General features: G+C 43.7%; 1 protein-coding gene across 4 annotated transcripts in view; it reads right to left on the reverse strand.

The window, feature by feature from the left end:
• The window catches only part of LOC139471233 (nephrocystin-4-like), an 89,449-nt gene that overhangs the window by 42,199 nt on the left and 20,084 nt on the right, over positions 1 to 27,166 (reverse strand). For 3 of the 4 annotated variants that reach the window (XM_071253522.1, XM_071253526.1, XM_071253523.1), the window contains exons 2-11: positions 20,796 to 21,098; positions 20,340 to 20,483; positions 15,214 to 15,398; positions 13,051 to 13,109; positions 10,458 to 10,610; positions 9,869 to 10,065; positions 7,761 to 7,912; positions 7,183 to 7,318; positions 6,834 to 7,067; positions 1,121 to 1,251 (exon numbers count right to left, since the gene is read on the reverse strand). In XM_071253522.1, coding sequence (XP_071109623.1) covers positions 1,121 to 1,251; positions 6,834 to 7,067; positions 7,183 to 7,318; positions 7,761 to 7,912; positions 9,869 to 10,065; positions 10,458 to 10,610; positions 13,051 to 13,109; positions 15,214 to 15,398; positions 20,340 to 20,483; positions 20,796 to 21,053 — 1,649 coding nt within the window. In that variant the 5' untranslated portion in view covers positions 21,054 to 21,098. The remainder of the gene's footprint in view (positions 1 to 1,120; positions 1,252 to 6,833; positions 7,068 to 7,182; positions 7,319 to 7,760; positions 7,913 to 9,868; positions 10,066 to 10,457; positions 10,611 to 13,050; positions 13,110 to 15,213; positions 15,399 to 20,339; positions 20,484 to 20,795; positions 21,099 to 27,166) is intronic. The other variant, XM_071253525.1, reaches the window with a different exon arrangement.

Below are 27,166 nucleotides of genomic sequence, written 5' to 3' on the forward strand. Positions count from 1 at the left end.
CTGATGGAACAATCTCCACTATTTGTCTTACAGAAAAGACAACCCAGGTTTTAATGGAACAATCTCCACTATTTGTCTTACAGAAAGGATGGAACAATCTCCACTATTTGTCTTACAGAAAGGACAACCCAGGGTTTGTCGGAATAATCTCCACTATTTGCCTTACAGAAAGGACACCCAAAGGTCTAATGGAACAATCTCCACTATTTGTCTTACAGAAAGGAAAACACAGGGTTTGGTCGAACAATCACCACTATTTGTCTTACAGAAAGGACACCCCAGGGTCTGATGGAACTATCTCCACTATTTGTCTTACAGAAAGACAACAGAGGGTCAGATGGAACAATCTCCACTATTTGTCTTACAGAAAGGACAACACAGGGTCTGATGGAACAATCTCCACTATTTGTCTTACAGAAAGGACAACCCAGGGTTTGATGGAACTATCTCCACTATTTGTCTTACAGAAAGGACAACCCAGGGTTTGATGGAACAATCGCCACTATTTGTCTTACAGAAAGGACAACACAGGGTCTGATGGAACAATCTCCACTATTTGTCTTACAGAAAGGACAACCCTAGGGTCTGATGGAAAAATATATCGTCACTATTTGTCTTACAGAAAGGACAACACAGGGTCTGATGGAACAATCTCCACTATTTGTCTTACAGAAAGGACAACACAGGGTCTGATGGAACTATCTCCACTATTTGTCTTACAGAAAGGACAACACAGGGTCTGATGGAACAATCTCCACTATTTGTCTTACAGAAAGGACAACACAGGGTCTGATGGAACAATCTCCACTATTTGTCTTACAGAAAGGACAACCCAGGGTCTGATGGAACCATCTCCACTATTTGTCTTACAGAAAGGACAACACAGGGTCTGATGGAACTATCACCACTATTTGTCTTACAGAAAGGACAACACAGGGTCTGATGGAACTATCTCCACTATTTGTCTTACAGAAAGGACAACACAGGGTCTGATGGAACTATCACCACTATTTGTCTTACAGAAAGGACAACACAGGGTCTGACGGAACAATCTCCACTATTTGTCTTACAGAAAGGACAACACAGGGTCTGATGGAACTATCTCCACTATTTGTCTCACTTGGATCTGCCTGAAGGAGGTTTCCAAGCCATGTCCAGCTCCCCTCCACTGTCCAGGCTCTGGACGGATGGCATGGAGCCTAGACGAAGATTTATGCCATGCGAGGAGCCCATCGGCAGCGTCAACATGTCCTGCAAGGTAAGACACTAGGTAAGGCATCAGTAGACCACTCCATGAAGATGTTCCCCACCAACCTAGTGACATCAGTGGACCTGGTCTCCAGAAAGATGTACTTCCACCAACCTATCAGTAGACCACTCTAGGAAGATGTTCTCCCACCAACCTATCAGAGGACCACTCCAGGAGATGTACTCCCACCCACCTAGTGACATCAGTAGACCACTCTAGGAAGATGTTCTCCAACCAACCTAGTGACATCAGTGGACCACTCCATGAAGATGTACTCCCACCAACCTATCAGTGGACCACTCTAGGAAGATGTTCTCCCACCAACCTATCAGTAGACCACTCTAGGAAGATGTTCTCCCACCAACCTATCAGTAGACCACTCTAGGACGATGTTCTCCCACCCACCCAGTGACATCAGTGGACCACTGTAGGAAGATGTTCTCAGACCAACCTGTCAGTGGACCACTCCAGGAAGATGTACTCCAACCAACCTATCAGTGGACTATTCCAGGAAGATGTTCTCCCACCAACCTAGTGACATCAGTGGACCACTCTAGGAAGATGTTCTCCCACCAACCTAGTGACATCAGTGGACCACTCCAGGAAGATGTACTCCCACCCACCTAGTGACATCAGTAGACTACTCTAGGAAGATGTACATCCACCCACCATGTGAGATCAGTAGACCACTCCAGGAAGATGTACTCCCACCCACCTATCAGTGGACCACTCTAGGAAGATGTTCTCTAACCAACCTAGTGACATCAGTGGACCACTCTAGGAAGATGTACTCCCACCGACCTAGTGGCATCAGTAGACCACTCCAGGAAGATGTACTCCCACCACCCGATTCGTGGACCACTCCAGGAGATGTACTCCCACCCACCTTGTGACATCAGTAGACCACTCCAGGAAGATGTACTCCCACCAACCTAGTGACATCAGTGGACCACTCCAGGAAGATGTACTCCCAACAACCCAGTGACATCAGTGGACCACTCTAGGAAGATGTACGCCCACCCACCATGTGACATCAGTAGACCACTCTAGGAAGATGTACTCCCACCCACCTATCAGTGGACCACTCCAGGAAGATGTTCTCCCACCGACCTAGTGGAATCAGTGCACCACTCTAGGAAGATGTTCTCCCACCCACCCAGTGACATCAGTGGACCACTCTAGGAAGATGTACTCCCACCAACCTAGTGACATCAGTGGACCACTCCATGAAGATGTACTCCCACCAACCTATCAGTGGACCACTCTAGGAAGATTTTCTCCCACCGACCTAGTGGCATCAGTAGACCACTCTAGGGTGATGTTCTCCCACCCACCCAGTGACATCAGTGGACCACTCTAGGAAGATGTACTCCCACCATCCTAGTGACATCAGTGGACCACTCCATGAAGATGTACTCCCACCAACCTATCAGTGGACCACTCTAGGAAGATGTTCTCCCACCAACCTATCAGTAGACCACTCTAGGAAGATGTTCTCCCACCAACCTATCAGTAGACCACTCTAGGACGATGTTCTCCCACCCACCTTGTGACATCAGTGGACCACTGTAGGAAGATGTTCTCCAACCAACCTATCAGTGGACCACTCCAGGAAGATGTACTCCAACCAACCTATCAGTGGACTATTCCAGGAAGATGTTCTCCCACCAACCTAGTGACATCAGTGGACCACTCTAGGAAGATGTTCTCCCACCAACCTAGTGACATCATTGGACCACTCCAGGAAGATGTACTCCCACCCACCTAGTGACATCAGTAGACCACTCTAGGAAGATGTTCTCCCACCCACCCAGTGACATCAGTGGACCACTCCAGGAGATGTACTCCCACCCACCTAGTGACATCAGTAGACCACTCCAGGAAGATGTTCTCCCACCGACCTAGTGACATCAGTGGACCACTCTAGGAAGATGTTCTCCCACCCACCTAGTGACATCAGTGGACCACTCTAGGAAGATGTTCTCCCACCCACCTATCAGTGGACCACTCCAGGAAGATGTTCTCCCACCCACCCAGTGACATCAGTGGACCACTCTAGGAAGATGTTCTCCCACCCACCCACCTATCAGTGGACCACTCCAGGAAGATGTTCTCCCACCCACCCAGTGACATCAGTGGACCACTCTAGGAAGATGTTCTCCCACCCACCTATCAGTGGACCACTCCAGGAAGATGTTCTTCCACCAACCTATCAGTGGACCACTCTAGGAAGATGTTCTCCCACCCACCTAGTGACATCAGTGGACCACTCCAGGAAGATGTTCTCCCACCCACCCAGTGACATCAGTGGACCACTCTAGGAAGATGTTCTCCCACCCACCTAGTGATATCAGTGGACCACTCCAGGAAGATGTTCTCCCAACAACCTAGTGACATCAGTGGACCACTCCAGGAAGATGTTCTCCCACCCACCTAGTGACATCAGTGGACCACTCTAGGAAGATGTTCTCCCACCCACCTATCAGTGGACCACTCCAGGAAGATGTTCTTCCACCAACCTATCAGAGGACCACTCTAGGAAGATGTTCTCCCACCCACCTAGTGACATCAGTGGACCACTCTAGGAAGATGTTCTCCCACCCACCCACCTAAATGGACCATTCCAGGAAGATGTTCTCCCACCCACCCACCTATCGGTGGACCATTCCAGGAAGATGTTCTCCCACCCACCTAGTGACATCAGTAGACCACTCCAGGAAGATGTTCTCCCAACAACCTAGTGACATCAGTGGACCACTCTAGGAAGATGTTCTCCCACCCACCTAGTGACATCAGTGGACCACTCCAGGAAGATGTTCTCCCACCCACTCAGTGACATCAGTGGACCACTCCAGGAAGATGTTCTCCCACCCACCTAGTGACATCAGTGGACCACTCTAGGAAGATGTTCTCCCACCCACCCAGTGACATCAGTAGACCACTCCAGGAAGATGTTCTCCCACCCACCCAGTGACATCAGTGGACCACTCTAGGAAGATGTTCTCCCACCCACCCAGTGACATCAGTGGACCACTCTAGGAAGATGTTCTCCCACCCACCCACCTATCAGTGGACCACTCCAGGAAGATGTTCTCCCACCCACCCAGTGACATCAGTGGACCACTCTAGGAAGATGTTCTCCCACACACCTATCAGTGGACCACTCCAGGAAGATGTTCTCCAACCCACCCACCTATCAGTGGACCACTCCAGGAAAATGTTCTCCCACCCACCTAGTGATATCAGTGGACCACTCCAGGAAGATGTTCTCCCACCCACCCAGTGACATCAGTGGACCACTCTAGGAAGATGTACTTGCACCCACCTAGTGACATCAGTGGACCACTCCAGGAAGATGTACTCCCACCATCCTATCAGTGGACCACTCTAGGAAGATGTACTCCTACCAACCTAGTGACATCAGTGGACCAATCTAGGAAGATGTACTCCCACCAACCTAGTGACATCAGTGGACCACTCTAGGAAGATGTTCTCCCACCAACCTAGTGACAGCAGTGGACCACTCCAGGAAGATGTACTCCCACCAACCTATCAGTGGACCACTCTAGGAAGATGTACTCCCACCAACCTTGTGACATCAGTGGACCACTCCAGGAAGATGTTCTCCCATCCACCTAGTGACATCAGTAGACCACTCTAGGACGATGTTCTCCCACCAACCTTGTGACATCAGTAGACCACTCTAGGAAGATGTTCTCCCACCGACCTATCAGTGGACCACTCCAGGAAGATGTACTCCCACCAACCTATCAGTAGACCACACTAGGAAGATGTACTCCCACCAACCTACCAGTGGACCACTGTGGATGATGTATCCCCGGCCAACCTCGCGACCTCTGACTGACAGCACGTTATGGCTCACCTTGACATCAGTGGACCACTGTAGGATGATGTATCCCCAGCCAACCTCACATCCTTTGAATGACAGTATGTTATGACTCACCTTGGCATCAGTGGACCACTGTAGGATGATGTATCCCCAGCCAACCTCACATCCTTTGAATGACAGTATGTTATGACTCACCTTGACATCAGTGGACCACTGTAGGAGGATGTATCCCCAGCCAACCTCACATCCTTTGAATGACAGTATGTTATGACTCACCTTGGCATCAGTGGACCACTGTAGGAGGATGTATCCCCGGCCAACCTCACATCCTTTGAATGACAGTATGTTATGACTCACCTTGGCATCAGTGGACCACTGTAGGAGGATGTATCCCCAGCCAACCTCACATCCTTTGAATGACAGTATGTTATGACTCACCTTGGCATCAGTGGACCACTGTAGGAGGATGTATCCCCAGCCAACCTCACATCCTTTGAATGACAGTATGTTATGACTCACCTTGGCATCAGTGGACCACTGTAGGAGGATGTATCCTCGGCCAACCTCACATCCTTTGAATGACAGTATGTTATGACTCACCTTGGCATCAGTGGACCACTGTAGGAGGATGTATCCCCAGCCAACCTCACATCCTTTGAATGACAGTATGTTATGACTCACCTTGGCATCAGTGGACCACTGTAGGAGGATGTATCCCCAGCCAACCTCACATCCTTTGAATGACAGTATGTTATGACTCACCTTGGCATCAGTGGACCACTGTAGGAGGATGTATCCCCAGCCAACCTCACATCCTTTGAATGACAGTATGTTATGACTCACCTTGGCATCAGTGGACCACTGTAGGAGGATGTATCCCCGGCCAACCTCACATCCTTTGAATGACAGTATGTTATGACTCACCTTGGCATCAGTGGACCACTGTAGGAGGATGTATCCCCAGCCAACCTCACATCCTTTGAATGACAGTATGTTATGACTCACCTTGGCATCAGTGGACCACTGTAGGAGGATGTATCCCCGGCCAACCTCACATCCTTTGAATGACAGTATGTTATGACTCACCTTGGCATCAGTGGACCACTGTAGGAGGATGTATCCCCAGCCAACCTCACATCCTTTGAATGACAGTATGTTATGACTCACCTTGGCATCAGTGGACCACTGTAGGAGGATGTATCCCCAGCCAACCTCACATCCTTTGAATGACAGTATGTTATGACTCACCTTGGCATCAGTGGACCACTGTAGGAGGATGTATCCCCAGCCAACCTCACATCCTTTGAATGACAGTATGTTATGACTCACCTTGGCATCAGTGGACCACTGTGGATGATGTATCCCCAGCCAACCTCACATCCTTTGAATGACAGTATGTTATGACTCACCTTGGCATCAGTGGACCACTGTAGGAGGATGTATCCCCAGCCAACCTCACATCCTTTGAATGACAGTATGTTATGACTCACCTTGGCATCAGTGGACCACTGTGGATGATGTATCCCCAGCCAACCTCACATCCTTTGAATGACAGTATGTTATGACTCACCTTGGCATCAGTGGACCACTGTAGGAGGATGTATCCCCCGGCCAACCTCGCATCCTTTGAATGACAGTATGTTATGACTCACCTTGGCATCAGTTGACCACTGTAGGAGGATGTATCCCCCGGCCAACCTCGCATCCTTTGAATGACAGCACGTTATGACTCACCTTAGCATCAGTTGACCACTGTAGGAAGACATATCCCCCGGCCAGCCTCGCGGCCTCGTTGTCTTGCATGTCTGTTGATGGCATCTTGTAGACAAAGCCCTCGTCAGGTGATCGATGAGGTCCCCCTACCAGAGATATTGTGACATCACGATTGCTGGGGTGTTGTAGTGGGCTCCATGCTGCCCATCTGACCGATACAGTTCGGGTGTGTGCACGGGCAAAGCTCAAGGATAACTGTCAACATAGAGTCATTTAAACTTTCTTCCAACAAAACACAAACCACAAAGTATCAAAAGGGCATTATGCAGATCTAAAAAGTGAATGAAGATGTCAGGTTTTTGTATGTTACCTTCCTATCTTTAGCTGTGAGTGGCTCCCCGATCACATACTCAAGGGAGAAGATGATGGAGAACATGGGGTCTTCCAGGAACTCAGAGAACTGAACCTTGTTCTTCAGCATCAAGTCATTCGTTCCGCTTATGTTGCTGCAAACAAAACACATGTCAGTGAGGTCAGATGTCACTGAGGTCAGATGTCAGGAAGGTCAGGTGTCAGTAAGGTCAGATGTCAGAGGTTGTAAGTACTAAGTAAGGTCAGTGGGGTCAGATGTCACTATGGTCAGATGCCACTGAGGTCATAAGTCAGTAAGGTCAGATGTCACTGAGGACATGTCAGTAAGGTCAGAGGTCAATGAGGTTAGATGTCACTGAGGTCATAAGTCAGTAAGATCAGATGTCACTAAGCTTAGATGCCAGTAAGGTCAGATGCCAGTGAGGTCGGAAGTCTGTGAGGTCGGAAGTCACTAAGATCACATGTTAGTGAGAACAGATTTCACCAAGAGCAGATGTTAAGGTTGTCGATGTCAGTTTGTTATTTAACAACACAGTCAGTAAAGCCAGTCCTCCAGTGTGCAAACACGCTACTGACCATGACCCTGTAGACCCAGTCCTCCGGTGTGCGAACATGCTACTGCGACGGAAGCTAGGGCTGGCTGTGGGTTTCCGTGACGAGCTGCTGAGACTCTCTAGATGGAAGGTCTGAGGCTTTTCCACATAACACCAGCCATTATGAACACCAACCTGCAACACAACAGTGTGTATAGGGTGATCACCAATCACACAACGCGCAATATGGTATTACATATTTATATACCGCAGGTATCCAGGTAATAGTATCTACTTTAATGCGGTTTTATGCGTTCCCTGACCAGTTGATCTGTTCGCATTCCAATCAATATTCTCAACTCCCTGGGGAGTATACAACGCAAGCTGCCTAGGGGCGACAGAAGGTGTTTACATACATACTCACATATCAGGTAGCCATTCTCTGCTGGGTGAACAGAGGTACATGTACTCACCAATCATGTGTAGTGTACACCTTGAATCACCAATCAGGTGTAGTGTACACCTTTAATCACCAATCAGGTGTAGTGTACACCTTTAATCACCAATCAGGTGTAGTGTATACCTTTAATCACCAATCAGGTGTAGTGTACACCTTTAATCACCAATCATGTGTAGTGTACATCTTGATCAGGTGTATTGTCACCTTTAATCACCAATCAGTCGTACTGTACACCTTTAATCACCAATCATAAGTAGTGAACACCTTTAATCACCAATCATGTGTAGTGTACACCTTTAATCACCAATCAGGTGTAGTGTACACCTTTTATCACCAATCAGTTGTAGTGTACACTTTTAATCGCCAATCATGTGTAGTGTACGCCTTTAACAATGTTTAAACACCAATCAGGGGTAGTGTACACCTTTAATCACCAATCAGGTGTAGTGTACACCTTTAATCACCAATCAGGTGTAGTGTATACCTTTAATCACCAATCAGGTGTAGTGTACACCTTTAATCACCAATCAGGTGTAGTGTACACCTTTAATCACCATTCATGTGTAGTGTACATCTTGATCAGGTGTATTGTCACCTTTAATCACCAATCAGTCGTACTGTACACCTTTAATCACCAATCATAAGTAGTGAACACCTTTAATCACCAATCATGTGTAGTGTACACCTTTAATCACCAATCAGGTGTAGTGTATACCTTTTATCACCAATCAAATGTAGTGTGCACTTTTAATCACCAATCAGGTGCAGTGTACACCTTTAATCACCAATCAGGTGTAGTGTAAACCTTTAATCACCAATCAGCCATACTGTACACCTTTAATCACCAATCATTAGTAGTGAACACCTTAAATCACCAATCATGTGTAGTGTACACCTTTAACCACCAATCAGGTGTAGTGTACACCTTTAATCACCAATCACACGATGTGTACACCCTTAATCACCAATCACACGACGTGTACACCTGTAATCAACAATCACACTATGTGTACACCTGTATTCAACAATCACACAATGTTCTACACTTGTAATCACCAATCACACGACGTGTACACCTTTAATCACCAATCACACAATGTGTACACCTGTAATCAACAATCACACGTATACATCTGTAATCACCAATCACACGACGTGTACACCTGTAATCAACAATCACACAACGTGTACACCTGTAATCAACAATCACACAATGTGTACACCTGTAATCAACAATCACATGACGTGTACACCTGTAATCAACAATCACACAAAGTGTACACCTGTAATCAACAATCACATGACGTGTACACCTGTAATCAACAATCACACAAAGTGTACACCTGTAATCAACAATCACACAAAGTGTACACCTGTAATCAACAATCACACAACGTGTACGCCTGTAATCAACAATCACACAAAGTGTACACCTGTAATCAACAATCACACAACGTGTACACCTGTAGTCAACAATCACACGACGTGTACACCTGTAATCAACAATCACACAAAGTGTACACCTGTAATCAACAATCACACAACGTGTACATCTGTAATCAACAATCACACAACGCGTACACCTGTAATCAACAATCACTCATTGTGTACACCTGTAATCACCAATCACACGACGTGTACACCTGTAATCGTTAGTCAGGTTTCAGGTGATAGAGGCAGGCAGCACGTACCTGTAATCGTCTCTCTAAGACTGTGACAGGGGGAGCATCTTCCAGCGTCTTCTTCTCTCGGAGTGCCCGATCATCCTGCATCAGTGAGCAAAGTTCCGTCTCGAACATGTCCATATTGGGCTGCAGGTGCACATACACACCCTCCAGCTGAATTGGCACCGTGCGCAACGTCTTCGGACGCTTCAACTTGTCCGCCCCTGTACATACCAGACAGCAGGTCAGTGGTAACGCTAACAACTCGGCCTTTTGGAGGATAATAAGGTAAAATATCAAGTGCTCCAAATCGGCCTAAAAACGGGCTAAGGTTAGGCGACGTGAAATGCCATTTGATGTGGTTTGAGACCATTGCGACATTTTTCATGAAAAAAGTGCTCAACACAACGCAGAGATACGTTCTTAGGGTAAAATATAGAGTTCTCAAATCGGGGTCACAGCAGCTGAAGTAAGACCACATTTGACGTGGCCATTGAGACCTGTGATGCATTTCAGCTGAAATCGCTTTGTGAAAGGGGACTAACATAACTATTACCATAAACATTCAGGTATGAATTCCACACTGTCATACGATGGAATTCCGTCAATATCTCACCTGCAGTTTGGTCATCCACCATCCCCGGGATGACGTCCTTTCCGCTGACGATGACATTCTCTGGAATCAGGTTCATGACCCTCAGCATAGACTTGTGGGTCGCCACGGTGAAGCTGAGCTGGCATCCCGTAATCGGCTTGAGCAACTGGTTACCTGAAACAGTCAATACACATCACATGGGAAGGCTTAAACACAACAGTCAACTCTACATCACACGGAAAGGTTTAAACACAACAGTGAACTCCTCATCACCTGGGGGAAGGCTTAAACACAACAGTCAACAACACATCACTCGGGAAGGTTTAAACACAACAGTGAACTCCATATCATATGGGAAGGTTTAAACACAACAGTCAACTCTACATCACACGGAAAGGTTTAAACACAACAGTGAACTCCATATCATATGGGAAGGCTTAAACACAACAGTCAACTCTACATCACACGGAAAGGTTTAAACACAACAGTGAACTCCATATCATATGGGAAGGTTTAAACACAACAGTCAACTCTACATCACATGGGAAGGCTTAAACACAACAGTCAACAACACATCACTCGGGAAGGTTTAAACACAACAGTGAACTCCATATCATATGGGAAGGTTTAAACACAACAGTCAACTCTACATCACACGGGAAGGTCTAAACACAATAGTCAACGCCACATCTCATGGGGGAAGGTTTAAACACAACAGTCAACGCCACATCTCATGGGGGAAGGTTAAAACACAACAGTCAACTCTACAACTCATGGGGGAAGGTGTAAACACAACAGTCAACGCCACATCTTATGGGGGAAGGTTTAAACTCAATAGTCAACGCCACATCTCATGGGGGAAGGTTTAAACACAACAGTCAACGCCATATCTCATGGGGGAAGGTCTAAACACAATAGTCAACGCCACATCTCATGGGGGAAGGTTAAAACACAACAGTCAACGCCACATCTCATGGGGGAAGGTTAAAACACAACAGTCAACTCCACATCATACGGGAAGGTTTAAACACAACAGTCAACTCCTCATCACCTGGGGGAAGGTTTAAACACAACAGGCACCGCCACATCTCATGGGGGAAGGTTTAAACACAACAGTCAACGCCACATCTCATGGGGGAAGGTTAAAACACAACAGTCAACGCCACATCTCATGGGGGAAGGTTAAAACACAACAGTCAACTCCACATCATACGGGAAGGTTTAAACACAACAGTCAACTCCTCATCACCTGGGGGAAGGTTTAAACACAACAGGCACCACCACATCTCATGGGGGAAGGTTTAAACACCACAGTCAAGGCCACATGGGGGTAGGTTTAAACACAACAGTCAACTCTACATTACATGGGGGAAGGTTTAGGGTTAGGGTTTTATAGGGCCAAATGGGCAAGTACAGGCATATATAAGGCCAAATGGGGAATTACAGGGATTTATACTGCCAAATGGGGAATTACAGGGATTTATAGGACCAAATGAAAAATAACAGGGATTTATAGGGCCAAATGGAAGATTACAGGGATTTACAGGGCCAAATGGGGAATTACAGGGATTTACAGGGCCAAATGGGGAATTACAGGGATTTATAAGGCCAAATGGGGAATTACAGGGATTTATAGGGCCAAATGGGGAATTACAGGGATTTATAAGGCCAAATGGGGAATTACAGGGATTTATAGGGCCAAATGGGGAATTACAGGGATTTATAAGGCCAAATGGGGAATTACAGGGATTTATAGGGCCAAATGGGGAATTACAGGGATTTATAAGGCCAAATGGGGAATTACAGGGATTTACAGGGCCAAATGGGGAATTACTGGGATTTACAGGGCCAAATGGGGAATTACAGGGATTCATAGGGCCAAATGGGGAATTACAGGGATTTACAGGGCCAAATGGGGAATTACAGGGATTTATAAGGCCAAATGGGGAATTACAGGGATTTACAGGGCCAAATGGAAGATTACAGGGATTTACAGGGCCAAATTGGGAATTACAGGGATTTATAGGGCCAAATGGGAAATTACAGGGATTTATAGGGCCAAATGGGGAATTACAGGGATTTATAGGTCCAAATTGGGAATTACAGGGATTTACATGGCCAAATTGGAAATTACAGGGATTTATAGGGCCAATTGGGGAATTACAGGGATTTATAGGTCCAAATTGGGAATTACAGGGATTTACAGGGCCAAATGGGAAATTACAGGGATTTATAGGGCCAATTGGGGAATTACAGGGATTTATAGGTCCAAATTGGGAATTACAGGGATTTACAGGGCCAAATGGGGAATGACAGGGATTTATAAAGCCAAATAGGGAATTACAGGGATTTATAAGGCCAAATGGGGAATTACAGGGATTTATAGGGCCAAATGGGGAATTACAGGGATTTATAGGGCCAAATGGGGAATTACAGGGATTTATAAGGCCAAATGGGGAATTACAGGGATTTATAGGGCCAAATGGGGAATTACAGGGATTTATAGGGCCAAATGGGGAATTACAGGGATTTACAGGGCTAAAGATAAGGAACATGGATGGGTAACATGGGGAAGTATTGTGAAAGATTGGGGAGAATATCAAAAGACACTTACTCTCCAGGGGGTCGTCCATGAACAGCAGAGCTCTGGGAGATCCGTAGTACATCTCAACCCTGCAACATAACACCCATCTGTACATGTGTCACATCCTCAGGCCAAACTAGACAACACCACCACATCCAGCCAGTATCTTCATCAAGACCACTTGGAAAGATCCAACAACTACCAAGTCTTAGGATTGCAAGTAAGTGTGCGACAGTCATGACTGAACCATGTGTAACAAGGTCAAGGACATCACACAGTGTGTGGTTTAACAAGGTAAAGACATCACACAGTGTGTGGTTTAACAAGGTAAAGACATCACACAGTGTGCACGTGGTTTAACAAGGTCAAAGACCTCACAGAGTGTGTGGTTTAACAAGGTTAAAGACCTCACAGAGTGTGTAGTTTAACAAGGTCAAAGACCTCACAGTGTGTGGTTTAACAAGGTTAAAGACCTCACAGAGTGTGTGGTTTAACAAGGTTAAAGACCTCACAGAGTGTGTGGTTTAACAAGGTCAAAGACCTCATGGAGTGTGTGGTTGGTTAACAAGGTCAAAGACCTCACAGAGTGTGTGGTTGGTTAACAAGGTCAAAGACCTCACAGAGTGTGTGGTTGGTTAACAAGGTTAAAGACCTCACAGAGTGTGTGGTTTAACAAGGTCAAAGACCTCATGGAGTGTGTGGTTGGTTAACAAGGTCAAAGACCTCACAGAGTGTGTGGTTGGTTAACAAGGTCAAAGACCTCACAGAGTGTGTGGTTGGTTAACAAGGTTAAAGACCTCACAGAGTGTGTGGTTTAACAAGGTCAAAGACCTCACAGAGAGTGTGGTTTAACAAGGTCAAAGACCTCATGGAGTGTGTGGTTTAACAAGGTCAAAGACCTCACAGAGTGTGTGGTTTAACAAGGTCAAAGACCTCACAGAGTGTGTGGTTTAACAAGGTCAAAGACCTCACAGAGTGTGTGGGGCAATCAAGTATCTTTTAGTTGTAGAGAAACATGCATGAACAATATGCACAAAGCCTTTAGAATTGTTTTGAAAAATTAAGAACATTAAACCTAATTGTGATCAAAAACACTTGGATGTTTTTCTTGGCACAACAATCCCGAGAGGATGCATGTCAAATTGAACTCTGCTTGAGGCAGGTATTTTGTGATTCTTTTCCTTTTGTACACACCTTGTTTCAGCAAATAATGTTTATCTCCCATTGTCTAAAGTATATTCAGTTTATCTCCCATTGTCTAAAGTATATTCAGTTTATCTCCCATTGTCTAAAGTATATTCAGTTTATCTCCCATTATCTAAAGTATATTCAGTTTATCTCCCATTATCTAAAGTATATTCAGTTTATCTCCCATTGTCTAAAGTATATTCAGTTTATCTCCCATTGTCTAAAGTATATTCAGTTTATCTCCCATTGTCTAAAGTATATTCAGTTTATCTCCCATTGTCTAAAGTATATTCAGGTTACCTCCCATTGTCTAAAGTATATTCAGTTTATCTCCCATTGTCTAAAGTATATTCAGTTTATCTCCCATTGTCTAAAGTATATTCAGTTTATCTCCCATTGTCTAAAGTATATTCAGTTTATCTCCCACTGTCTAAAGTATATTCAGTTTATCTCCCATTGTCTAAAGTATATTCAGTTTATCTCCCATTGTCTAAAGTATATTCAGTTTATCTCCCATTGTCTAAAGTATATTCAGTTTATCTCCCCTTGTCTGAAGTATATTCACTTTATCTTCCATTGCAACTTGGGGGTCTGCGATTTTATCGAACAAAATAAATTTGTCCCCAAAATACTTGAAAACCAAAATTACACTTCAGACTGTTTGAAAAAAAAGAACTTGTCTGCCACAAAAAGGCATATTTGTTAAAACAGTATTCAACCTCCCCCCTCCCTCCATGTGTTCCGTAGGCATGCAAGTGTAGAGGAACCAGGAATACATTAAACAAAATAATCCAAAGAGAACAAGCACGGACTGACTCCTGGGGGGACCTGCCTGACATCCCTCCCAGGTACTTGAACAGCAGTGAGCAATGGACAGTGACCTTCACTCTGAAGGGCAAAGTGACGGTCAGAACCACCACACAAGCCAGCTAGGTCAGACTTGCACAACAGGACCACTGTTACTGTCTCCTCTGAGACGCCATTGTTACTGTTTCAGCTGCTTACTTCTGTGTTGGCAGCTGGACGCTCCGCGCAGAGTCCGGCAAGTCGGAGTCATTCTTGAAGGGCCGGATGATGCCCCAGCCACAGGCCACAGCCTGGCGCCGTCCCGAGTCATCGTAAGTGTGGGCCACAATCTCCACCACCGCAATCAGGCTGATGTTGGTGATAGACGTGTGGAAGTAGATGTGCTGAAACAAACATTACTCACTGTAACTCTGTAAATATAGCGACAAAACCCGTTCCATATCCAATAGAAATCTCTGCATAAAGCAGAGTCGATTGTACAATTCCGACTATATCTTGAGAATGTGTTTATGAATCACTAACAAATAGTGATGATACCAGGTGTTTGCGAAAAGGTGAACGTATCCTGCCCCACCGGTAGCACCCTTCACAAACACATGCAAAGACAAGTCAAATGTTTGTTCACCTGGAAAAACACGGGAACAAATGGTAAGAGTCAAAATAGGGAATTGCATCAGACATAATTCTTGTCACTGAGGCGACAAATAGGGAAATGTCCTAAACATGTCTACAACATACACAATAGTTTGATGTTAAGAGATGAGGAATGCTGTTTACATGCAGGTATAACAGACAATTTATTCAATCAAATTTAAACTACAAATCTTAATTAGTTTTTATGTTTCGTGTATTCAATTATCGTAAACAGCATGTGTGAAAGATATTTAATTTGAATGAATAAAATATACAGTTTTTAGAACTCTTTATGTAGTAAATGACGAGTCTTGTATAGTAGAGATGAGTTTGTGCAAAAAGATGAGTGAACATGATGAATGGGAAAATTACAGGCTTTCTAAAGAAGACAATTGGCATAAAGTGACTGTCGTAACCTCTGATGTTACAGAAAAGATACTACCCAGCATCTCTGTTCCCATATATAGGTAATAAAAAACATTTGGAAAGCTTACTAAGGCCTTGAATGTTGCAACCAGAACAAACAAACTTCTGAGCAAGAGTTGTATGATGCTCTTTGAAATCTTGGTAGATTGAACCTCAAACGTGGACACCAAGGGCAGGAGCTGCTGGAATACTGCTTGACATAAAGGGAGAGTCGACGACTGGAAAGATGACATACAGTCATAGTCTTGTAGAGAGTGTTTTGTCACTCAGGTGAGGCGGTCTCACTGGTCTCCTTAATTTCTAGTTCAGGTGGGTAAATCAGTGGAAGGGAATTGGCTACTTGATGGTTATTGAACGATATCAGAACATTGATATACCTGAAGCCTAAGTTGTACTTCTGGCCAAATTAACTTGTTTTGATTTGGGCAGATTGAGGACCTGGTTATATTGTAACTTGGGCAGACTGAGTACCTGGTTATAATGTAACTTGGGCAGACTGAGTACCTGGTTATATTGTAACTTGGGCAGACTGAGTACCTGGTTATATTGTAACTTGGGCAGACTGAGTACCTGGTTATATTGTAACTTGGGCAGACCGAGTACCTGGTTATAATGTAATTTGGGCAGACTGAGTACCTGGTTATATTGTAACTTGGGCAGACTGAGTACCTGGTTATAATGTAACTTGGGCAGACTGAGTACCTGGTTATATTGTAACTTGGGCAGACTGAGTACCTGGTTATATTGTAACTTGGGCAGACTGAGTACCTGGTTATATTGTAACTTGGGCAGACCGAGTACCTGGCGTGCATTCAATAAGCCGTTTGGTGCCGAGGCCCCAGCGAGCACCTCCGAATATTTCCTAATGAACGGAACGCACGCTGAGAGCGCTTTCTAGCGCCTCCGCGCATACTGAGGGGGAGGCACGCCGAGGGACAAAGATGGCGGACTTGGACAAATGCGGGGCCTGTGAACATTACATTTTCGACATGGAACAACTTGTTAGACATACACGGACTCAGTGGTGATGTTTGATACCACCACATAAGTAAATACATTTATTGGAAGACTTTTCACTTGTTAAAACCAGGACATTCCAATTGTTTTAGCTGCATTGTGAAGTCCCTCACAGCACGGAGTATTTTCCCTTGCAACCCATGTTAATTTCAGTACAGAAAAATTGCTTTTCATGCGTCTGTTTGTGAACAAGATTCATGCATAATAAAATTTGGTATGAAGTTGCAGTTTTGTCCCAATAACACTCATATGATTTCTTTTTGTAAACATTTGACATGTGTTATTATGCAATATAAACCTTCATTTGTCGAAACTGGAAACGTAAATTGAGATATTTTCATAGGTGTCTATCTTCTCTTAAATAAATCTAAAACATTGCGAATTGTTGTTTTTTACTGCAGTTACAATATTCCAGCAATATCAGGGTGGCCTGTAAATAATTGATTTTGTCCCTGACAACTTTACCAGTGGTTGATTTGGACAACGTACCATGCCTTCGGGGCATTAGTGACCAACTTGTGTTATTCGGGGACAAGCAGTTAGGTTACTGAAAGGGGCAAGTGGTTACGAATGGCCGTCGGGGTACAATGAAACACAATCCACCAAGTCACCGATCCATTTAGTTGAATCATACAATATGCATGCATAGATTACTTTTGGTCAATGAACATAACCAGGAATCCCCAAGTGTTGACTAAAAAAACACACCCCAGGAAATATTGTTTTTCCCGAACAAGAGCGAGGGTAATACATTTATTCTTAGACGAGTTTCGTAAAATCAGTATGACAAACATGCGAGTGTAATAACTTCTTTGTTACCTATTATTTCTTAATCCATCTGAGCTTTCCTTTAGAGAAATGCACTGATCACGACCGCCGTCTTAGAACACCACAATTGTTAAATGACGTCAACAGTTTTCAGCTATGAAAATAGAATACTAAACGAGCTCCCGTGTAATACCAATTTTATGAAACGAGTGAATAGTTGTATCTGCCGAGCGAAAGCGAGTCAGATACCACAACTATTCACGAGTTTAATAAAATTGGTTTTACACGGGAGCGAGTTTAGCATGGTATAGTATTTTATTTATTACTTGCCATTTATAACGTTTTTAGAATTATACTGTTGAGTATGAATAGGCTGACACCTACACGATCCACGGCATAGTCCAAATGAGTTTAACTGAATAATACTTTAAACACGTCAAAATGAATTTAATACCATACAACAGTCCACCTTTAGAATTCACAAAATTATCGTAGGGCTAAGACTATCGCAACTCACATACTTTAACAGACTAACGATTGTCGTTGCGATACAATACGATCGCCTTGTGGAACGGGCCTTGCACCTCAAAGTTTACAATAACGTCACAATACCCGATGACGTAATTTGTGGAATTTTGTTGCAAGATCCATCAGCGAAACATTGCAGTGTGACGTCAGCCTAGCAACAAGGTTGCTGGGGTCATCGGGTGTGCATAAGCTCCTCTCAACTCAACTCCACACGCAATGTCATTGAATAAGCCATGTTGAGAGCTTTCAATATTTGTTCGTGAAACGTGTTCCGAGAGTACATAAGCACGCGTTTTGGTATTACACAATGTGTAATACAGCTGTATGTTTATTAAACGGGTGATCTCTTCAAGCGCAAGTAATAAAATATACTAGCGCGCGTGAACGATATTGCACCAGTGCACATACGATTTTTAGTAACTCGATTTTTTTTCTAACCCTATAGGTAATTAATTATTTTTGTGATTTATGAGACTTTGTTCTTGCCGTTTTGGCAATATAGTGACATGTTTTTCCCGATGTATTTAATCTATTCTCCTTGATAACTGTCCAGAATATACTGAAATTAAATATATATGAATATAAACATCAAACCATTATGTTTTACCCAAATAACTGGTAAATATAATACCTGGAATGCAGTTTTAAGAAATAAGATTTTATTTGGGCTCTTAAATCCACATCTTCGATAGCTTCAATGCAGAACCAGAAGTCCTTATTCACCTAACGTTCCAATTCGACTGTATTTTATTTACCCCAGTACGTTTGTAAATACAGTACGACACGAGTATAACGAACACGGATAGAGCGAACAAACGGATGCAACAAAATCCACGATTTATCTCCTATATATTATCATATAAAATTTACGTACATAACCAACTCTCTACAGTGACCTAACGTGTGTAGAGAACTGATATCTTATCCCCGACAAGCATATCTACCACTAATTAGTGTACAGCGAACTGAGAAATCTCATTCAGTGTAGAGTGTCACTGACAATCACAGTCTATATTTTGATTTTCCAATGTTAAATAAGTCGGTAGGATTACATCAGTTGGGTCGACGTATATCCCGATAATGCCATAAAATAGAGTTTTGTTGACTGATCGGTGACCGTCTAACTAACGTAAAGTTTATCGTATCTTTATTATAAACAATAATACTTTACATACACAATGTTCAACAATATTGCTAAAATCAGTCTGCAACGCCATTTTGAAAACCGCACCCTCTGCCGGCGGCAGTTGCCTGGTCATTCGATTAAACCCGAGCGCCCGCAGAGAGCGCTAAGTAAGCGCTCAGAAAGCGCCTCGGCCTATTGAACGCATGCCTGGTTATATTATGCAGACTGAGTACCTGGTTATATTGTAACTTGGGCAGACTGAGTACCTGGTTATATTGTAACTTGGGCAGACCGAGTACCTGGTTATATTGTGCAGACTGAGTACCTGGTTATATTGTAACTTGGGCAGACCGAGTACCTGGTTATATTGTGCAGACTGAGTACCTGGTTATATTGTGCAGACAGTACCTGGTTATATTGTAACTTGGGCAGACCGAGTACCTGGTTATATTGTGCAGACTGAGTACCTGGTTATATTGTAACTTGGGCAGACCGAGTACCTGGTTATATTGTGCAGACAGAGTACGTGGTTATATTGTAACTTGGGCAGACCGAGTACCTGGTTATATTGTGCAGACTGAGTACCTGGTTATATTGTAACTTGGGCAGACCGAGTACCTGGTTATATTGTGCAGACTGAGTACCTGGTTATATTGTGCAGACAGTACCTGGTTATATTGTAACTTGGGCAGACCGAGTACCTGGTTATATTGTGCAGACTGAGTACCTGGTTATATTGTAACTTGGGCAGACCGAGTACCTAGTTATATTGTAACTTGGGTAGACTGAGTGCCTGGTTATATTGTAACTTGGGCAGACTGAGTACCTGGTTATATTGTAACTTGGGCAGACTGGTAGCTCCTCCCCTTCCTGCCATCGTCGGTCCCAGCCACTGTCGACCACAGAACTCCCGGAACGCCACATCGTAGAGACTGACAGACAGCTGGTACTCTGCCCGGGTGTTGACAAGCTGCAACAAAAACAGACAATGACAACGCTGATATAATCACCTCCGGCCTTCACCCCTTCATGCTTGCTATACTTCGTTCAATAGACATCTGAGCGCAATGAATGTCAAAAGTCTATGTTAAGATAAGGGATAAATGACCCTCTTAGCACTATGACTGTGTAAGTATGGACAAAGCCCCATTCAACAAAGTGACCTAAGAACTAAGAGGATCATAATTCCCATTTCTTCAAAACGACATAAGACAGTCACGGCGGTGCCAATATGTGCACAGTACACAAACAAACTCAAGACAGATGTCGCTGCCCCACTCACCACTGCAGGTCTTGCGATGCCGTCCACCTTCCTCAAGTTCAGACAGAACGGAACAAAGTCATCAAGCTTTACCTCACCAGTGACGAGTCTTGGATGGGACAGAACACAGCGCCATGACAACAACCTACTCAAGCGATTTGAGTCAGAGTCGAGAATATCTCCTTTGATTGACTTAGTTGAGACCTTGTTCTGTGTGTCTCCTCGGCCTTCATCCTCGAAATGCAAAGTTCTGGTGTGCTTATCACGTTTGGCCGACATGGTCTACTTGATTTGAGAGATCACCTCAGCATCACGACATCGTAACTTCTCAAAATAGGAAACATTTCACCATCACAACATCGTAACTTCTCAAAACAGGAAATATCTCACCTTCACAACATCGTAAATTCTCAAAACAGGAGATTATCTCACCATCACAACATCGTAACTTCTCAAAACAGGAGGTATCTCACCATCACAACATCTTAACTTCTCAAAAAAGGAAATTATTTCACCATCACAACATCGTAATTTTTCAAAAAAGGAGGTATCTCACCATCACAACATCGTAACTTCTCAAAAAAGGAGATTATCTCACCATCACAACTCGTAACTTCTCAAAACAGGAGATTATCTCACCATTGCAACATCATAACTTCTCAAAACAGGAGATTTTCTCACCATTACAACATCTTAACTTCTCAAAACAGGAGGTATCTCACCATCACAACATCTTAACTTCTCAAAACAGGAAACATTTCACCATCACAACTCGTAACTTCTCAAAACAGGAGATTATCTCACCATCACAACATCGTAACTTCTCAAAACAGGAGATTATCTCACCATCACAACATCGTAACTTCTCAAAGCAGGAGATTATCTCACCATCACAACATCGTAACTTCTCAAAACAGGAGGTATCTCACCATCACAACATCGTAACTTCTCAAAACAGGAAACATTTCACCATCACAACTCGTAACTTCTCAAAACAGGAGATTATCTCACCATCACAACATCGTAACTTCTCAAAACAGGAGGTATCTCACCATCACGACATCGTAACTTCTCAAAACAGGAGGTATCTCACCATAACAACATCATAAATTCTCAAAACAGGAGATATCTCACCATCACAACATCATAAATTCTCAAAACAGGAGATTTTCTCACCATCACAAAATCATAACTTCTCAAAATAGGAGAATATTTCACCATCACAACATCTTCACTTCTCAAAACAGGAGATATCTCACCATCACAACATCTTCACTTCTCAAAACAGGAGATGATCTCATCATCACAACATCGTAACTTCTCAAAACAGGAGGTATCTCACCATCACAACATCGTAACTTCTCAAAACAGGAGATTATCCCCCATCACAACATCGTAACTTCTCAAAACAGGAGATATCTCACCACCACAACATTATAATTTCTCAAAACAGGAGGTATCTCACCATTACAACATCGTAAATTCTCAAAACAGGGGATTTTCTCACTATCACAACATCGTAACTTCTCAAAAAGGAGATTATCTCACCATCGTACTATTGTAATTTCTCAAAACAGGAGGTATCTCACCATCGTAACTTCTCAAAACAGGAGATTATCTCACCATCGTAACAGTGCAATTCCTCAAAACAGGAGGTATCTCACATCACAACATCATAACTTCTCAAAACAGGAGATTATCTCACCATCACGACTCGTAACAGCTCAAAACAGGAGATTATCTCACCATCGCAGCATTGTTATTTCTGAAAAAACAGGAGGTATCTCACCAACACAACATCGTAACTTCTCAAAAAAGGAGATTATCTCACCATCACGCAATCCTAACCTCTCAAATTAAGAGGTATCTCACCATTACAACATCGTAACTTCTCAAAACAGGAGGTATCTCACCATCACAACTTCTCAAAACAGGAGATTTCTCACCATCACAACATCACAACTTCTCAAAACGGGAGATATCTCACCATCACAACATCATAACTTCTCAAAACAGGAAATATCTCATCAACACATCGTAACTGGTGAAAACATGCTGTCTTCACAAACATTACCCTGAGGCTGCCACCGCCCAGTGACAAGGGCCATGGACAGCATTGATGAACACTCATAGACACAGACCAAGACAAGACGATGAACAGTAAGAAAATAAATACTCCCTGTGGCACAGAGACAGATAACAAGCACCATCATATGCATTCCCAACAGCATCTACAAACAAATGTAACCCCCTCCAGCCTTCTACCCCACAACACACAGAAAGCTCTTCAAAATGTGTGCATATAGCAACCATTCACAAATATTCATAAACATATTCTCTTGGATTGTGACATACTATCTGTCTGATATGTGGTGAATACAAGGCAGAAACTTATCATGCTCACAGCACAACACTTCAATAATTTCCATCAATAATGCAGCATCCATAAAAAAACCACTATCAACACTTCGACTATCTACATAGCAACCACAAACATGCATCATCCTTGGCAAAATATCCCTGAGAGCAAAAGAAACTGTCAACACTCCCACTGAAATGAGGGAACCATCATCTTCTTGAGTCAAGGGAGTTAACTGACTAAAGAAACTGTCAACACTCCCACTGGATGAGGGAACCATCATCTTCTTGAGTCAAGGGAGTTAACTGACTAAAGAAGTCCAGTTTCCACCCTGGCCGACCTTGGCTGGAATTCAGGAGTTACATTTTAGCTGGACAAATGAGTCTATGCATAGTCCAATCAAAATTGTGTAACAAACTAGAAATCCTGTTCATAAACAACATGGATTTCAACGCCCCGAATTTGGTCGACTGCAGGATTTGAAAAGGATGTGTACTGTCAATTGAGCGTCAACAGATATTTTCCAAATATTTTCATGATTTCTATCTAGGTGTTCAAATGATTTGTTTGTAGCAAAGGCAAGTGATATGAGAGGAGGAATCTGATTGGTCAATAGGAGGGACATAAAAGGGATGGATATCTCAATCGGATTGAAACAAACTTTTGCCATCAACAAGTACAATCAATCATTGAATAAATCATAGACATAAGAACTGCAACTGTAGTGTTATTATTGTCTTTGTACCAGACCATCTTGTGAACCTACCCATTGAAATCACCAGAAATGGATTAAACTGGCTATAGGGCAGTCATCAAGTACCTGCAACTGAAAGGGCTAACTCCAACACAGATACATGCTGACATGGTCTCCACTTTAGGGGATGATGCCCCTTCTTTTTCCAGAGTAAAGAAGTGGACTGCGGAATTCAAGCATGGCATAGAGAGCCTTGACGATGACCCGCGTCCAGGAAGGCCTTCAACAGTAACCATTCGGGAAAACATTCCCCTGGTGCATGACATGATTGTGGCTTCAAACTCAGTGACCATCCCCCTTATTCACCCGATTTGGCCCCGTCTGACTTTCACCTATTTCCCAAAATGAAAAAGGAACTAGCCGGTCGCCATTTTCCTAGTATTGATGACGTCATTTCCACTGTGAATGACTTTTTTAGGGTGGCTGAAGAAAATTTCTTCTTGACCGGCATCCAGACCTTGCAGCATCGCTGGCAAAAGTGTGTAAACCTGGAAGGGGACTATGTGGAGAAATAAAGGAAAACCATCGACTTGATACGGGTCTTTCACAGTTAGGCTTATAACACTTCAGCCAGCCTTCGTATATTTTACAGAATCTACTCGTCACCATGCTCGGTGCCTGCACCCATTCACTCTACGACATTCACTGAGTCATCAAGAAAATCCTAAAGATGTTCAGAGCTCCAGATAACTTTTTGAGCGGTGTGGGTGGGCTTCCGGTAGACGCTGGTTTGGATTCTGTCAGCTGGGCTTCTAGAGACGAGGACATCTAGGAAGGGTAGTTGGTTGTCCTTTTCTGTTTCGATGGTGAACTGTACTCGGGGGTGTTGTTGGTTAAGATGTTGTAGTAGCAGGGTTGGGTCTTGGTCTTGTTTGAGGATGACAAAGGTGTCGTCAACTTTCCTGTACCAGCAAATAGGTTGGATGGGTGATGTTGTGAGGGCTTGCTGTTCGAAGTGGGTCATGTAGAGTACAGTTCACCATCGAAACAGAAAAGGACAACCAACTACCCTTCCTAGATATCCTCGTCTGTAGAAACTCAGCCAACAGAATCCAAACCAGTGCCCACCCACACCGACCAGTATATCCACTTCAACTCTAACCACCCTCTTAGAACCAAGACTGGCATCATCTCCACCCTTACCAAACGTGCCATCAACCTTTCCTCTGCTGACCCCAAACCTGAGATCGCACACCTCCGCCAAGTCTTCACCCAACTCAACAATTATCAAGCCAAACTAGTCGACAAAGTCCTCGCCTCTGTACTCTATCCCACACCCAGACCTGCGACCCTTAAACCCGAATCAGCGCCCTTCCGCATCGCCCTCCCGTTCATAAGAAAAGCCTCCCACATCATCAGCCGCCTCCTCAAACAGCAAGCCGACATCGACACCCACTTCACCAGCTCCAACTCCCTCAACACCCTGCTAAGAGCCAACGGCAGGAACACAACCAAACCCCAAGAGGCTAAAGGTGTAGTCTACAAAATTGACTGCAACTGTGGGCAATCTTACGTAGGTGAAACATCCCGCCCCATCAACACCAGAATGAAAGAACATAAAACCTCCACCATCAAATCCGACAGCACATCAGCTATCTCGGACCATATCATCAACTGTCCCAATCACATCATCAACTGGGACAACGTCCAAATCCTCGCCAACAACCTCCATGATTTCACCAAAAGAAAACTAACAGAAGCAGTCCACATTCGCCGCCACAAGCCATCAATCAACAGAGATCAAGGCTATTTCATCCCATCCGCCTACTATGAACTCATCAAACAATAATCACCTGTTTATTGGCTTCATGCCCCCATTAGCTTCTAGCTATGTGTTTTCTGTCCATCATGTTGTGATAGCATAATCCCTTTGTTGTCACACCTACCTATGTTATCCCACTCATGTATGCCCTTGTTGTTACTGTTAATCCTCTACTGTTAATCCTCTACTTGCTATATATATTCTGCACTATGTCCCTCGTTCATTTAAACATAGCCCACGAACTAAACCACCAGGTTCAAAAACTAGTCCAAATAGCCAAAAGTAGAGACTGAAAAAATTCTGCGAAGGTATAAATAACCGTACAGATGCCAGAACGGTCTGGCGCAAAATCCACGCCATTAGAGGCTTAAAACGACATAAAAAAAACCCCTAACATTAACAACTCAACCAACCCCGCCCAAAAAGCAAATAATCTCGCCAACCACATTTCGGCTGTTAGCAGTAACAGCAACTTCAGCCAAAAATTCCAAGATAAACTTAAAACAGAAAACAGACCCACAAAAGAACCAAACAATAACAATCTAGAAATAAATCAACCCTACACAATGGAGGAGCTCCTCCACGTAATCCAAAACAGGAAAATGGGCACAGCCCCAGGATTAGACCTAACCTCTTACCAAATAATTAAAAAACTCCCCCTAAAACTACTCCAGGCACTACTCAAACTATACAATCTCATCTACCTAAACGGACAGGTTCCTACTCCCTGGAAGCAGGCCCTAGTCATACCAATCCCTAAACCTAATAAACCAGCTAATCAAGCTAACTCATATAGACCAATATCCCTAACTTCAAACGTATGTAAAGTAATGGAATCAATGGCTAAATATAGATTACAACATTACTTAACCCAAAATAACATCATAAACCCAGATCAAAGCGGTTTCACTCCTGGCCGCTCAACCCTAGATAACCTCGCCCGACTAGAACAAGATATTAAGAATGGGACAACTAAATAAACAATATACCACAGGCATCTTCTTAGACTTCTCTAAAGCTTTCGACATGGTATGGCACGATGGGCTAATACAAAAAATTAAAAAAATAGGACTCAAAGGTCAGATAATAAACTACATCCAGGACTTCCTAAACAATCGTAAAATAACCGTGGGTATAGACCAAACTCTATCGGACCAATGTCCCCTCGAAAATGGCACTCCACAGGGCAGTATCCTCAGCCCCACCCTCTTCAATATAATGATAAACGATCTATTCGAGGGCCTATCCCCTAAAGTAAACACATCAAAATTCGCAGATGATGGAGCCATCTGGATCCGCACTAAAAGCATGAAAATGGCCCAAAATGTACTCCAAAAATCTCTTAATAAAATACAACAATGGGCTGACAAATGGGGCTTCTCCCTTAACTCAGAAAAAACAACAGGAATAGTATTCAAACATAAAAACATGAAACCCGCCTCCCCAATCCTCCAGCTAAACAATCAAACAATCAAATTTCAAAAACAAACCAAATTCTTAGGACTTTTTTTCGATGA

This window comes from Haliotis cracherodii, unplaced genomic scaffold, assembly GCF_022045235.1.
Source record: "Haliotis cracherodii isolate W230 unplaced genomic scaffold, xgHalCrac1.p SCAF_22, whole genome shotgun sequence".
NCBI lineage: Eukaryota > Metazoa > Mollusca > Gastropoda > Lepetellida > Haliotidae > Haliotis > Haliotis cracherodii.